Source organism: Ammospiza caudacuta, chromosome 6 (genome assembly GCF_027887145.1).
Source record: "Ammospiza caudacuta isolate bAmmCau1 chromosome 6, bAmmCau1.pri, whole genome shotgun sequence".
Lineage (NCBI taxonomy): Eukaryota > Metazoa > Chordata > Aves > Passeriformes > Passerellidae > Ammospiza > Ammospiza caudacuta.
In genome coordinates this window covers 10,948,659-10,965,183 of record NC_080598.1, presented here as the reverse complement: position 1 = coordinate 10,965,183, position 16,525 = coordinate 10,948,659, and the positions used below count along the sequence as shown (strand labels likewise).

General features: G+C 46.6%; 1 protein-coding gene across 1 annotated transcript; it reads right to left on the bottom strand.

The window, feature by feature from the left end:
- Positions 1–942: 942 nt before the first annotated feature.
- CCND1 (cyclin D1) lies at positions 943–14,617 on the bottom strand. Its single transcript, XM_058806835.1, has 5 exons — positions 14,344–14,617; positions 12,431–12,646; positions 11,832–11,991; positions 6,563–6,711; positions 943–1,538 (listed from the first exon to the last, which is right to left on the bottom strand). The coding sequence occupies exons 1-5, from the start codon at positions 14,539–14,541 to the stop codon at positions 1,383–1,385; spliced, it is 879 nt and encodes a 292-aa protein (XP_058662818.1). The 5' UTR covers positions 14,542–14,617; the 3' UTR covers positions 943–1,382.
- Positions 14,618–16,525: the final 1,908 nt, after the last annotated feature.

The following is a 16,525-nucleotide window of genomic DNA, read 5'->3' as shown; positions in this document are numbered from 1 at the left end:
TTTTAGTGTTTAAAAACCTTCAGTTGTAAAAACATCTAGTGATAATCCTTAAAACTATGTGTCCTATATGTGAACCTTTAAGGCCCCTAATTTATAAAGATGAGTTGGCACCAAAGGATTCTAAACTCCAAACTTTTCTATAGAAAAGGAAAGGAAGATATCCTGGCAATTTGTGAATGCAATTTTCTCTCACTGGAACACAACCTTCGGAAAAAAAGAATCACCTCTCCTCTAACACCATAGTTAAATGCACTTGCTTTGCAATTCCAAGTTTGCCAACAAGCACTTTATATATTTCCAAACCATTCCATTAAAAATAACAAACAAACAAAAAAAAAATTCCCACACAATAAAAGAATGTATTTCCTATATCTAATGGACTGAAAGTGCTTTGAATGGAATGGTTTTAGAATATTACAAACAAACAAAAAAAAAAAAAAAAAAAAAAAAGACTGAACTGTGGATTGAACCTGACCATAATTAGGCTGAATATCTGTGGGGTCAGAACAGCATTTTTACACAGGTAACTACAAAAATAGGAAGATTACAAAAATATAATATATTATGTCACTATTTCGGTTTCTCTTTATAATAGGGTCCTGTATGAGTAGTACATTGGCCTTTCCCAACCACGCTAAGCTGGAACCCTACAAATGCCTCAATGCACAGGCAATCCACAGGCACAAAAAAAAAAAAAAAGATTAACATATAATAATGCTGCATACTAATATACACTAACTTATGGGTTACGTTAACCATTTATAAGGTGAAGAGGATAAAAAAAAAACCTAAGGAAATAAAATAAACATTTACAGATGAATTATAAAGTGACTAAATGCATAAGCAAGCAAGATACAGAAAAGCCTAGAACTGCGTTAAAGCTATGCTTTTTAAAGAAAAAGAATATTTCATTTACTATCTAAAAAAAAAAAAAAACACCCTCTTCTACTTTAAAAATGGTTGGTTGGTTTGTTTTATATGTAAGAAATCAAATCTAATACCTCCCCTGGAGACATTTTGTGTGTTAATGCCTATTTTTACAACATACAGACAAGAACACTTCAATATAAAAACTAGTTGATTATTATTGTATAAAATCCTCTATTTTTGTAGCACAAACCCCTGGGGGTAATGCAAATACTATTTTTTCTTTTTTTAAGACAGTTTTTGGGGTATTTTTTTGTTTATTTGTTTGTTTGAAGTCACAGATGGAAGGGAGACAGAGCGAGGAAAAAAATATAACAAGACTGGTTTTCCCTTCTGGTATAAAAACGTCCTGGAGAAAAGGGTTTCTGGGGGGGAGATCCTGACGCCGATTCCATCTCAGATGCCCTTTCTTTGTCTGCTTTTCTTGCCAAGCAAATCCATTTAGGAAGTCCTCTTTAAATGTTCACGTCTCGCACATCAGTAGGCGTGCAGGAGAGGTCTGCTTCGTCCTCTACAGTCTTTGTTTCTGAGGATACGTTGTGCTGCTGTGCCTGGCGTAGACTGGACTCCAGGAGGGACTCAATCTGTTCTTGGCAGGCTCGTAAACAATCCTGCAGGAGGGTGCAATGGAAAGGGGAAAAAAAGAGAGAGAGAGACCCAAGAGTCCTTTAGAAAGATCACAGGGTAAAATACTGGTTTCTTGACAAAGCAAGAGAAATGTCACCAGGTTATCTGGGAGAGCAGCAGGCTGGAAAGGAGGGTGGGAAGAGCAGAAGCACCCGACAGTGAAAGGACTGGCTGAGCAAGCCTGTTTTTTGCAGATTGTACCTTGCACTGCTGCTTCTCTGCCTGTGCTGTTTACAGCTCTCTACAAGCCCACTGCTCACAACTGTGATTTCTGCTTTTACCCCAGGAACCCTTCAGCAGTGGAGTTTGCTAGAAGCGATGCTCACCAATACTGACCTTCCTCCCAGGGCTAAATTCCAATGACAGAAATGCCATTTATATGTTGAGATTGCCTGCCAGCTGCTGCAATGTCCAGCTGTGGGCAGCTGATAAACTCCTAACCCTGAAAGCATCTCCAGAGATTGGACTGGACTGCCAGACCCCAAAAGGGAGAGGTCTCTCAGGAGCACCACAAAGCGCCTCCCTAACCATGCACTACCAAGCCCATCCAAGCTACCACATCCACCTGGAAATCTCAGCCAGGGTGAGACATTTTCCTCTCATTTCCGCTTGTGAGACATTTCCCCCTCACTTCCAAAGCGCCTTCTCCAAGCTGGATGTGCACACACTCCTCCTGAGGGTTCAGGAGGCTGCATAGGCCTCGCTGGGAATTTAAAAACTGCAAAGAACTAAGGAAGGTCCTGTCTGTGGTGGGGAAAGGCAACTTCCCCCAGGCATTATGCCACACCATGAGGAGAGATATCAGATTCCCAGCCAGCAGAATTGGAGAAGGCCTTTTAGCTCAACCTGCACAGCTTCCTGCAGGCTGTGGAGCCCTGTACACCCACTGCAGTGGCACAGAAATGGTGCCCTAAACAGCCCAAACAATCCCTCAGCATTTTGCCAAAACGCATCCAGTGTGCTGTTTACCCTTATCTTTATAACAAACACGGTAAGCTTTTCCCCCCAACATCTTTAACTCTGTGCATGAAGGACTTTGAAGTTTCCTTTCAGCATTGCCTTTTCTGATTTAACCTATGACATGTGTTAGCCCTTGCGGTGAACCCAGTCTTCCATGATAAATTGCCGTCAAAAGTGTTAGGATGTGCATGACTGAGAATGAATGTTGTTTTCCTGAGAGGGTGACCTGCCTGCTGTTTTCTTTATTTCCCAGTTTCAATTCTGCCTTCATTCAGAGGCTTCTTGTGTGATCTACCAGCTTTTCACTGATTTCACTACCACAAGAATCTCCTCTGCCACCAATAAGGGCACATGGCATTTGGGGTAAAATAAGATTAGAAACCCAAGCAAACAATTCTCTGCAAGTCCTTTCTGAGAGAGAGGGAGGTTAATCCTACCTCTAAGCAGATCAGACCATCAGTTACAGCTCACTGAAAACACATAACCTATGACCTTTCCTGGTTTAAAGCCTAGTGTAATATTTCCTCTTGACAGAGACACACAGCGTTTTAAATGACAAAAAGAAACGCCTCATATCCTAAAGTCATCATCATGCCTTTGGCTCCTGCATACCTCTGGCCTCCACAATAAGGTCTCTATGAAGTCCCTGCACCCAGCCCTCCTCCAGATATGATGGATCAATCCTGACTGTAAGGCTCCCCCTTGGACCACAGGCACAGTAAAGAGTCCACACCAGCTTTAGGTGATCCTGGCTTTACAAAGCCACCTCTGGGGATAATTCTCTTTTAGCACGTTCAGTGGCCCAAACTGAAAGCATTTTAATTTTTCAGAGCAGAATGAATCGTCTTGGGTTTTGTTTTAGGGGTTTTTTTTCAGGTGGGAGTACATTTCATGGTGAGTTTTGATGGGAACTTTGTGGGGATTTTTTTTAGTCCTGACCATTTGCATATATCGTGTTTGAGCTCTGAAAACTAAAACCATTCAAAAGAATTTCTATAAATACCTATTCTTCTCCCTCTGGAGTCCAGTTATGAATAATTACATAGGACTATGTAATTTAAAGGTACTTTTTGTCCAGAGATTTTTTTTCATTTAAAATTCTCAGAGTGCAGCACGCTGTAACTGTTTTTTTTTAAAAACAATCTTTACAATATATTATGAACAGACTGCCATAAGCTACAGTTGAATGAAAACTTTTTTTTTACTCTTTAAGGCATTTTGTCCATGTCTTATTAACATGGCTATTAGATAAATAGTTTGCCTGTAGGGATGCATTAGAGCTAGCAAAAAACAACTGCAAAACATAAAATTCACTGTGAACGACCTCACCAAAGCTGTTTTCATTCTCAGTACTTCCCAACACTGAAAAGCAAATACGAAACTTGTGCATTACTCTGATAACTTCTCCCAACAACTTTTCTGCTTCACTACCCAAATTTTCAATGCCCACAGTTTGTTCAAGGTCATAAACCCTTCCTGGATTAATTAAGCTCCTCAGTAAAAAAAAAAAAAAAAAAAAAAAAAAGAAAAGAAAAAAATAACTTGCTAGCTTAACTGATGTGGTCAAATACTTTTAAGACACAGTGGACATGATCAGGCTCCAGGGTCACACAGTAAAGGAAACAAACAACAACAAAAAAGGAACTGCCTGGAAATCCTTTGTTCCTGCCTGACCCATTGTGGATAACAAGCACATGTTTGAAGGTGCCTCTGAGAAGGGGCAGGCAGGAGGCAAATTCCAGTGCACGAACAGACAGCATGGAGACCCAATCTAATCTAGTTCAGCAAATTTCTGGCCTGGAAATGAATGTCAGGTAAAATTCCATCTGTTTGGATGATGGGGTCAAGAATAGAATGATGGAAGACAGCCCAAGACTTCTAATTGTGATTATCTGACTTCTAATTACCCCTGATCAAAGGCAAAATGGGAAATTGGACTCCTACCAACACATAAACATGAACCATAAAGGAATTCCAATCAGGTGATATTCATTTATTCATTTTATTTTAGATTCAGCTCTCTTTGAGACTGAAGGTAAAAAAGTGTAATTATGTAACCTGAAATCCAACAGACCTGTGCTCCAGCTAACAGATCATCAGGGGGAACACTAGCCCTGCTCTTAACATTCCAAGACTATCCAACATAAAACCTGTTCCCTGACAAGGGGAACCATCACTGGTTCCATACAAATCCTAGTGAAATGGGATAGCAGGAATGGCATTTGATACCATGGGTCACACAGACAGGAATTTTGGGAAAGTCTCCCTGCAGGGGAATCATGCTCTGTACGAAACCAAGCAGATTTCTCTCCCAGAACAGCTGCAGTGGAAGTTGTTGTTCCCTTATTCCATTCCAAACACAACAATATACCTGTGCATACACAGAACTTTGTGATGCTAATTTTCTGTAGCAATCCATACAAAAATCCTTATTTCTACCTAACACTTGAATATATTTAACACTGGAAGCTGGAGGGGAGGTACTCCCTTTTCAAGCTGTTAACCAAGTCCAGGTCAGATTGCGGCCTTGCAATGACTCAGGACAATTAAAATGAAATAATTTTTAAAAATCCTCTTTTCTTCCTAAAGCAACTTTGTTTTCTTTTTCAAGAGCTCTGTCATCAACTAAGTCAAGTCACATAAGGACAGGCAGTTGTTCTGCATGATGTGAGAGAATCCACTTCAGTGCCCAGTATCAGGAATGGTTAAATCATCTTGCTTGAATCAAGATGCTGCCTGGACAGACAGCAAGCATTTTCCCTCAGTACCTGCTTCAAACATCTCACCCTGGACAGAGGCCAACCACACACTGGAATTATCTGCATTGTTCACAAACTGACTAAAAGCACCACACGTGCGTACCAAACTGAGCAGCCCATTAGTTCAGCATTTCTTAGAGAATTCAGCATTTCAGGTGCTTAGGGCATTTAACACTTCCACACTGCATTACTTCAGCTGCAGTGAGGTAAGTGGCAAAAAGAACGTGCTCAATACTGAGGCACCGTTCAGGTAATAACATAAAATTACAAGCTGAGATACTGCATTTACAACAATTGTTTCACACAGTCTATATAAAGTAAAATATTCATTTGAGAATAATTAATTGCAATGAAATTGTTCAATCCCATCAACAAAGCCCAATTACACAAACCCAGTTTTGCGTGGCTGGACTGGGACATTTTTCTACGCATTTAAATTATTAACATGTAAAATAATTTAACAGCATCTCCAAGATTCTGCTCCTAACCACAGAGTTGTCTTTATTTGACTCATTGTCCGGCTCTTGGAGACCTCACAAGAACCTTTTTAAAGCATCCATTTATTGGTCTTCCACATTGTTACAAAACAAAGCTCAACTCTGCCCCAACTTCACACACCATTATGACATGGATCATTGACTTTAGGTCTTCCTTGTAGGCTCCCTTCCTGGCCCATTCACTCATGAAAGGTTTATTGCTCACTAGTTACTGATGTGCATCTCCTGGAAGCTGCAGAGCAAAATGAAGGGTCCTGAGAGGACCATCTACCTTGTCAGAAAGTCGTGGGACAAGCACTCATTCCAAAAAGGAATTCAATACCAGCTACTGTGAAGGTCCAGCACGTAATAAACCAAATTAGATCATTAGAACTCTTTTAAGAAGAGCTTTTTCACACCACTTGGCACAATAAAAGGCCTCAAGAATGGTCAAAGATAAGGTCAGAGTTACCACGAGGTCTCAGCAAACTGTTTCCTGGTCTTATTCCCCAAGTTTTGTTTTACAGGGGCTTCTGGTTTAATTACTCCCAGCCAAACATATCCTAAATTGGGGCAGGGCTTCCTCCTGTCCCAAACACCAGAGCTGGATGTGCCATTCCCAACTGGGCATCACAGATTATCACAGTGGGCATCACAACAGCCAAACAAGCAAGAGAACACATTGAGAACCCCCACTCTGAGGCTTGACCTCTCCCAAGATTTACTGTCAGATTAGCTCCCATGCAGCAAGCAGGCATTCATTCTTAAAAAACCCTTAATGCAGGAGATCAACCGAGAGGAAGAGTCACTTACCGGGTCACATTTGATAACTTGTGATAGGAAATGTGTGAGGCATTGATAGGAGAGGAAAGTGTTAGTGTTGCCCAGATGCAGGCCTTGCACAGCTGCTACCACGCTGCCAGCTGCGATCATGGAGGGTGGGTTTGAAATAAATTTAATATCTGTATGAAGAAAGGAGAGAAACAAAAAAAAAAAAAAAAAAAAAAAAAAAGAGAGAAAAAAAAGAAGACTGAAATGATTGCTTTAGGAGAAGCCTGTCCATACACATACACTCTTTGTACCAGCATGGCTTTCAGCTGCCAACTATTGCATCCAAAAAGGCAGTGAGAATGGTGAGCAGAAAGGTGCCTCCTGCTGTAAAACTCTTACAGGTCCAAACCTGCAAACACTTATCCACATGAGCAACTGCTCTGCAGAGTGGCCCTTCCTAGCACTGGGCCTGGGAGGCCATTCATCACTCGGAGGCACTTTTATCATAAGCAGGGCCCCCATTTGTCCAGGTTTAAATGCTTTGCTCCTGTGAATAATGCCATGGGGGTCAATGGCACTGCACATCTGAGAAAACCTGTTCACATCCTGCAGTGTTTTGCATGGTCAGACCCAAGGTGCACTCTAACAACGAGTCCTGGGCCCCTTCAATGCAGAAACTTTTGCTCTAACACGCAAAGGAATATTGCTTTAATGAACAACAACATCAACAAAAAGAAAGAAAAGAGAAAGACTGCTTAACCCTGTCAGGAGGCAGATAATCCATATTTAAATTAAGGTTTCATCTTAAAAATGCTTTGTCTCAACCTAGTCTCTTGTCAGTGGCTGCCATCCATCCTGGCAACAGGGATTTAATGTAAATGTGGCATAACTAAGTGACGGGGGTCCCAAGAATTGGCGGACAATCAGTTACATTCTGATGTGACACCATGCTGACAAGAGGCTGGGCCCCCTTCCAGACTGCATTGCTGTAGGTCTCTCCACAAAGCCACTCCCAGGATCCCTTAAGGGGCTATCTCTGCCATTTAGCATGTTTTGCCTTTGGGTTTGTTTGATTTGGTTTGGGTTTTTCTAGTTTGTTTTTTTTTTTTTTTTTTTTTTTTTTTTTTTTTTTTTTAATAATAATAATAGTCTACATTTTAATGATAAGGCTCTTTTCTGCTGAGCAAGAATGCATTTGATCTGTGGCAGTGAACACCTTGGTGGAGAATCAGGAACAAAGGAAGCAAGTGGCACAAGTCAAGGTCCAGTTTTGTGAGGGAGAAAGGGAAACACTGCAATGTACACCAGAACCTGAGATACATTCCTTCAGCTTTTATCAGAACACAACTTCCTCTGGGTTGGAAAAATATAAACCATCTGTCAAAGCCCTGAATGAAATCAAAGGAATGGACAGCTTAGAGGGCTCAGTGGAACTGTTTAAGTATTAAATCATGCATCTCCTTTATTATGATAAAATAACTTTTGTGTAAATGTTTTACCAGTGGAACTAAAGCCTTCAGGACTCCATGGAAGTCCTGGCTCTGAATCTGTTTATTCAGACACCTCTGACACTCCACTGTGGCCTTGACCAATACCCACCTTCAAAGGGGCATTTGGCCCAGCATCCTGCAAACCTCCAAAACTGAACTGATACATGAAATTCTGGCCAAGCTTTGGGGATGCACTGCCAGCGAAAAGGCAAGTCTGAGCTAAAGTCATCTCGTTTATGTTAAAATAAACACATCAAAATAAATTTGGCTTGCCCCTTTTTCCTAACATACCTGTTTCCAGGCAGATGTAAACACATCCACCTTCTAGCAAGCTGCTGTCATTCCCAAAAAAACTCCTAAAAGCTCTGCCATTCCAAAGCCAGTCCTGAACTGAAATAGTGACACAGAACTGCAGGTGGACTTTGGAAATGGGGGATTCCCAGCAGGGATCCCACCAGGATGGGGTTGCTCAGAGGGGTAGAGTGGCAGTGCCTTCCCGACACTGTTTACGATGCTCCACAAACGGGACATGACCAAAATGTGTCACTCTAATGAGCCTGTCCTGACAGGATCACGTTTGGGATTAATATTTGTGTTCTTCTTTTAAATGGAGCAGTAAACAAGAACATGAATTCGTAGTCACACCCTCATTCTTTCCAAGGTGGAAAAGTGATAATGAAGTTTAAATGACCAGTTTGTGTCTGTCCCTATAACCACTCCAGACAAGCAGCATGGACTGCCTTTTTGTTGCAACTCAACAAGGAATTATTTGTGGCAGAGGCCACTAATTTCAGCATATTAATCAGGGGGCCCCTCTCGCCTGTAATTGGATGCCCCCAAGTGAAGAGTGTGGCATCATTGTCAGCCTCCATCGCCTCATCTTGCGCTATTGAGCACTCAGGAACAAGGGGGCTTCGGTGAGATGAATTAGACCTGACACAGCCACAATGGGGTAGGGGGCCCCATCAATTGAAGCACACATCCCCAGTAGCCTATCTGAGACTTCATCCAAAAAGAATAAACAACTTCAGCGTTGTTAAAAAGAGAGAGAGGGAGAGAGAGAGGAGGGGGAGGAGAGAGAAGAATGCCAGCCACCCTGAAGGGAGGACAAAGCAGGCATATAGGCGCTGCAGCGCTTTAAAAAAAAATTCCTAACAAGGCGAGTCACCCCTTTTCCTTTTTAAATGGAGCAGCAATTCCATCCGTCTGGAGAGCTGGGGGCTATGAATGAAAATCTTTTCATTGAGGCAAATCAAAACTGTGAACATAAATCACTTGCTGCAAGATGCAACAGGTTCCAACTGGTCACATACCTTGAGACTTCCAATTTTATAAAGGCCGGAGAATGGGAGAATTGTAACGTGCTCATTTCAAAGGGAGATCCTTCTTTCTCCTTTGGAGAGGACCAAAGCAATAACAATAATAACAGCAATAATAATAATAATAATAATAATAATAATAATAATAATAATAATAATAATAACAAGCCTGGTATGTTTTGATAACCAGAGGAACATAATGAAATGCTGAAGCTCCAATATTTGTTGCTATTCATTGTTATGCTTGTATAGAGCTGCAGTTCTCCCTCAACACCGGTCTTAACTTGGGCCAAAAGAGGCCTGCTTCCTTTTGAGCTCTCCCTGCCTTGCTCTGCCATGCCAAAGTCCCATTCATTAAGCTCAATTATGTGTTAACTTCAAACAAGCCCTGGTAATTTTTTTTTTCTTTTCTCTTTTCTTTTTTTCTTTCTTTTTCGCTTTTTCTCCCAAACCTACCACAGCACAAAGGCATCCTTTGGTGAAAATGGATTTTTCAAAACCAAACCAAATCGAACAAATCCACTTCTGCTTCTACTAACCAGACAACTGGAGGGGGAGCCTAGGAGGAATTCCCCTCAACTTCACCTTGCAGTGCAACATTCTTTTTCTGGAGCAAACACATACACACTCATCTACAAACACTTCCACAGGCTTCACCTTGGTAAGCCAACTGGCCAAGGGTTTGTTTTCTAAACAAGGATTATTTTGCAGTGTCTTCACAGGAGAACCTCCTTTACAGAAGAGGACACAGGCAGAGGAGAGACTGCACTTGCCCCTGAGGCCACTTAAGCGAGTTGTCAGTGTCCCCAGTGGACTTTGGATCGGGCCCCACAGCATCCAGGCAGCACAAGGCATTTGCAGTCCATCTAGGTTCGTTTTGGCAAGGGGAAAATGCAGCACGACCCAGCAACAGCAAAGCAAAGTCCAGATGCTGCTTAAGCCACATGTGATCTTCACTAGCCAACAAAGAAGTCATGAGAAAAGCAAAAAGGTAGAGAAAGCCCTGATATCCAAAAATAACAATAAAAACACAGAGCCTAGTGGCAGCCTTCCTGAGTGCTCCTTCCCCAGGCAATATTCCCAGCTCCAGTAGGGAGCTGCAGAGGGCCCCAACTGGTGAGCTCAGCACTGTTTTTTTTAAAAGCTCAGTAAAACTCCCAGAACATGGTTCTCATTTACTGATCCATTCTCCAGCTGTGGTGTGCAGCAGTGTTAAATAAAGGCTCTGGATGTGCTTCCTAAAAGAAACATAACAACACCGACAGTAGATCAAAGTACTGGACTCTTAGCAAGTCTCCAACCTTTGAACTACTCTTGCTTTCATCCCTGTCATTGCCAACACAACAACCTAGGTTAAACATCCCCACATCCAAAGGGGAGCCCGGGTGGCTGTTCTTTTTAGCTCCAAACTTAGCAAATCATGCCTCCAGAGTCGCAGCAGCCTCGGATCTGGCAGAACCTGGCATGGAGGGACAACACTGGACTTTCCCAAAATGTTCCTGCCGGTGGTTTGAAGGTTGTGGTGCTCCCAGCACCAAGCATTACTCCAGGCAACCTCACCTACGAGCTGCCCCTTACGCTGATTTTAGACCCAAGATGAAGAGCAACGCCACTGTTTATAAACTTCTCTTTTATGGCTTGGTCGTTCTACTTTAAGGCCTCGCAGCTTGGCTGGTTCTGTGAAATAAAACTTTTTTTTTTTTTTTTTTTTTTAAACTTTGTGGGTTTTTTTTTTTTTTTTTTGTTCCTTCTGAGCTCCTGCCATCTTCCTTCCACTTTTTTCACACCAAATCCAGCCTCTGGAGAACAAGCCAGACGGCACTAGCGGGTGCCACCGGCCACGCGCGTCCGTCCCGCCGAGGTTTTGGAGCGTGGATACCACGGCTCCTGGGCGTCTTTGGAGGCTGGCCCTGCTCACGGCTCCAGCACAGCACGTGGTCACGAGGGTGCAGATGGCAGCGGCTCGGTCCTGTGCCAGGAAAAGCCTCCGTGCCGCGTGGCCCTCCTCCAATCCACCGGCCACCGAGGAGGGAAGGGAGGGGGGAAGAGGCAGCTTGAAGAGGGAAGGTTTAAAACCCCCACGCAGTGCCGTTCACAGGCAAAATCTCCCTCTGCCTCATCCTAGAGAATGAATCCACACAGGGAGGGATTCCCTGCACGGGCAGTGAGCCTTTTGCAGCACCCACATAAACCCGGTGTGGGGAGGCGAGGAAATCATGAAATCATGAAATCACACCGTGCTGAGCTACAGACAGTGATGGGGGGTCCCCCTCCCTGACATCCACACAAAACTCCCACTCAGAGGCGAAATATCTTCTGAAAATAAAAAAAAACTTACCTCTGGCAAAGTAATCCACCTTCTGCAAACAAGGGGCAATAATCGGGGCTTAAACTACCTCCCCGCAGCTCTGAGACCAACAGCTACGGGAAGCTTTACAAGCCAGGGGGTGGGCGCATGGTGTCGGGGAGCAACGCGCTTTGCGCAACGTGCAGGGCTCATACCTGTAGCGCACAGAGCCACAAAAGTCTGAGCATGTTTACGGATGATCTGCTTGGTGTCCTCTGCCAGAGGCATTTTAGTGAGGAAATGTTCAATGAAATCGTGTGGGGTCATTGCGGCCAGATTCCATTTCAGCTTATTCACCAGCAGCAGCTCCATTTGCTGCAAAGAGAAGAGAGAGGGACGGGAAAGGGGAAGGAGAGAAGCGGAAGGAGCAGGGGGTGGGGTGGGGGGAGCGTGGTTAGAGCCGCTCGCACACGGTGCTGCCGGGGCTCGGCGGCAGCAGCAGCAGCAGCAGCGGCAGCGCCGGGCCGGGAGCGGCACCGGGCCCCCCCGCGCCGGGGCAGCGCCCGCCGCGGCCGCCAGGGGGAGCCCGCGGGCCGCCCAGCGCCGGGCCGGCCGCCGGTGCCGCTCCCGCTCCCGATCCCATCCCGGCCCCATCCCGGCCCGCGCCGCATCCGCAGCTCCCGCCCGCCGCTTCCCAACGTGCGGCGTTGCCGTCATTTTCCCCTGCTTTTTTTTTTTTATACTTTTCTTAAATTTTTTGCATCGATTTTTTTTTTTTTTTTTTTATTCCTGAAGCGACTGAACGTGAAATTACCAGTAATTCGTCGGGTCTAATGGAGTTATCTGTATAAATGCACAGTTTTTCTGCGGTCAGAGGAATAGTTTCCTTCATTTTTGAAGCCACAAACATGCAGGTAGCTCCGAGCAATTGCAATCGGCTTTTCTTGAGGGGTTCGAACGACAAAAATCTGTCCAAATAATTCATAGCCAAGGGGAAAACTTCCTCTTCGCACTTCTGCTCCTCGCAAACCTGCAAGAAGGAGAGAGATCGTTGAAGAATAATTTAATTGAGGCGAAAGACAGGCTTGTCCCGCTGCTCTCGCCCTCCCTCCTCCCTCACCCCCAGGCTTTGAAGGGCAAGGTTGAAGGAGACGAGGAGGAAACGCAGTTGGGGGAAAATGGATAAATATGGGAAAAGCAGAGGCATCAAAGAAAACGAAAGTCACGAGTGACAAAGTGGGGGGAAATGTTGCGTTAGAAACCCGCAGGCGATTCATGGCAAAAGGGGAGGAGGGTAATCGAAGAAGAGGTCTGTGCCCAGTTTTTCAGCCCCTAAGAACAAATTTTTAAAAAGGGAAGAAGACGGAAAGCGGAGGAAAATGCTAACCCCCGTGGTCGGTAACGGGGTGCAGAGCCGGGCTCGACCCCGGGTTTATTTATTTCGCTTTTATTTTTTCATCTAATTTGCCGTTGTGCTGACGATTCCCCTCCGGTCGAGACACAAAGGTGGCGTCCAGCCTCATTTCCCCAGACGTCATCTTTTCAAAAAATATTTAAAAATATTTAAAAAATTATTCGACCTCTCAAAAAAGGCTGAAAATGAAGCGGCAGGGGTCCTTTACCGAGCCCCGTGCCTCTGGTGCTGCTGGGGGGCTCCAGGAGGATCCCCCGAAGTGAAATCCACCGCCTCCCTCTCTCGCCCTGCAGCACAGCCGGGCGCGACATTTCCCAGAGCAAGGCAGGGCGCTGCGGTTTCAAAAATTAATTAAAAATACATCGCGGGCACCCACGGCTTCCGAAAAGGCATGAAAATGTAGCCCAGCTCCTGGGGCTCCCTCTGGGACCCCCCCCAGACGTGTCTCGCCAGGGACCGGGCCCTTTCCAACTGTTTTTTCCCAGGCGACCTTGCCGCTTGCTGCCGCAGCACAAGCGTGCCTTTGAGGGGTGACCGCAGCTCCAGCCTGTCTTCAGGCTGAACAAAGAAACTTTCACCCTGCAGCTCCCCCCAGAAAGGCCGGAGCCCCTCGGGCCGGTCCCCCTGCCCGCAGCCCCAGCGGGGTCCCCCGGCCCCCGACCTTCCTCCCCCGGCCCCTTCCCCCGCTCCCCCCGCCACACACACACACACACACACCCTTGGCTTTGCTCCCCGGGACTTTCTTCGTTTTTCTCCCGATTAATAAACACTTTTTGCTTTGCAAATAAAAGAACAAAGATGGCGCATAATACTGGCACGGGCAGCCGCCTGCATACGTGTACAAGGATATTAATTTAAAATAAAAATCCCCCAGAAAACACGGGCTGGCAGCAGGGGCCGGCAGCGCGGCCGGGGGTTCGGCGGCCGGGCCGGAGCCGCTCCCCGCCGGGCCCGGGGAGCCCCGAGCCGGCTCTGCCCCGGCTCCGCCGAGCCCCGACGGCCGGGAAAGGCGCCGGGCACCCCCCGAGCCCCGGGGGCACCGGGCAGGGATGGGGGGGGGCTCATCCGCCGCCTCTCAGCGCCGGGAGCCGGCGGCCGCAGCGGGGACGCGGAGCCGGCGGCCGCCGCCACCTCGGGCCGCGTCCCCTCGCTCCACGCGGGCGTCTCCGAGGGCAGGCAACGTGTGCCGAGCCGGGAAAGCGATCCCGGGGGAAAGGCAGGGGGGCCGGGAGATGGGGCAGCGGCTCCCCCGGCTTAATTCGTTTCGGTGGCCGGAGGTTGCAAGGAAAAAAATGTCGCCGAAAGATACAAACCTCCAGCATCCAAGTGGCAACTATTTTCCTCATATATGGCAAGATTTCTTTCTGCACGCACTTGAAGTAGGAGACGGAGGGCGAGCAGGTCTCCTCCGCCTTGAGCATTGTCTGCAGCACCCTGTCATTGAGGAGGCTGGCATCCAGGTAGGCTCGTCGGATGGTCTCCACCTCGCAGCACAGCAGCTGATGTTCCATGTCTGCCTTCGTCGCCTCGAGTCAGTTCTCTGCAGCAGGACTGAGTCAGTCGCTCGCTCGCTCTCTCTCTCTTCCCCTTCCAGGAGTCCCTTGGATGCTGCTTCTGCTACTGCCGCTACAGCCCTCTGGAGGCTGAAAAACTTTCTAACTTCCAACAAAACTCTCCTGGTGTAGTCTCTGTGACGTTACTGTTGTTAAGCAGAGATCAAAGCACGAGAGAGAATGAGAAAGAGGGAGAGAGCCAAAAGCAAGGGGCAGAGCCCTAAAGCCATCCCATAGGCTTCAAGTCCTTCCCCTTTGCTTAGCTTATAGAGAGCAGGGTTTTAATGCAAATGAGACAAGGGCTCGCTTTCTTCAAGGGCAAGGCAGAAGTGGGGGAAACCCAAATTGTCTCTTCAGTGGATCATGCATAATTTTAAAAATGGAGCAAGTTCTGCACTGGGAGCCAAATGATGAATGGGGCTAAGGCCACACACAGACATCAGGGAGAGAAATGCAAGGAGACTTTGTATTATTTTACGGGGGCGCCAGGGAGGGGAGCAGAGTGGAGCAGCACCAGTGCCTCGCTGTTTGCTATCAATATTATTATTATTATTATTATTATTATTATTATTATTATTAGTGCTGTCACTGGCACGAAGCTGCCGTGCTGTCCTTTAAAAAGGTGCACTCCCAGCCTGAATGCCGACTCCTCTTTGTAGCTGGTCCCAAGGGAAAACCTTTCTCCCATTTCCTCAGCCCTTTTTTTCCCAGCCAGGATGGTTTTACCGCACACCAAATTTTTTAAACAATTGGGGTGCCCACCGCTCTGCCAAGATGGTTCTTTTCCCAACCTTTCTCTTTTTTTTTTCTTTTTTTCTTTTTTTTTTTTTTTTTTTTTTGTTTTTCCATTCACTTTAAAGGTTTCACCTTCCCAGAGGGGCACGGAGGTGGCAGGGGAGCTAATCCTGCACACTTGGGAAGGCCACACTCGGCACGCCACCCAGGAAAAATATCCCTGTGGAGCAGCACAATGGAGGCCAGGGCTCCCTCCAGCACCTCTGGGAACATGAGCTGGTGGGGAGGGAGGGAGGGAAGTGCTGGAGCCTGCAGGGGCATCATCTGCGTCTCCAGGACATTCTGTCCACTCGTGATGGGGCCCTGCTGTAAATAGCTCCCGCTCCCTGGCTGAGCCTCCTGTACCTGAGCTGCTTGGTGCTGTTTGTGTTAAAAAGGGGCATCTCTGAAAGCCTCACTTTGCCGGGGGCTGGCAGCACAGCTTGAGGCCTGCTGGGGAGCACTGGAGGTGAGGCTGATGCCTGGGAGAAGTGCCTTGTCCTGCCCCAAAGTGGTGTTGGGAGAAGCAGGAAGGCTGTAAATTGGGGTGCATGGATTAACCTCAGCCTCGGTGCTTTAGCATCACCTGGGTGTTGAATACCTGCCAGGGGTGCAACACTGATGGCAGAAACTCCAGCTAGTGGCAGGGGCTGCTGGCCATGGAGGACACAGCATCTCTCCTGCAGGGAGAGCAGTGCCAAAGATCACAGGGCATGTTGTTGCACAGTTGTGTGTTTATGTAATCTCTTTGCACGGACTGTCTGCCCATCTTTTCTCATTTACTCGTTTGCTTGACCATTTGTCTCCATTTTGTGTCCTCTGTCAGGAGGAGGAGGAGGAGGATGTTGGAGGCCCCGCGCTCTCAGTTCCCTTTGCACGCCACAGCCCATGGGGCGACTCTGGAGGGTCCCTCAGTGAGGAAGCTGTCCCCTGGCCCCCTGTCCATCCGTCTGTCTATTGTGCCTCACGCACAGGACTTCCACTTCTGTTTCCACAACTTTAGCTGGCCGGGAAGGTTTTAACATTAAATGAAGAAGCACGGAGCACCCCGCGCTCTTGGGTCGAAACGGGACGTGCCTCCATGCACATCCAGGGGGACCCTATTTAGTGCCAACCCTGCACCCCCAACACCTTTCTGGTGAGCAGGGCTGCATTCCCCTGGACCGCG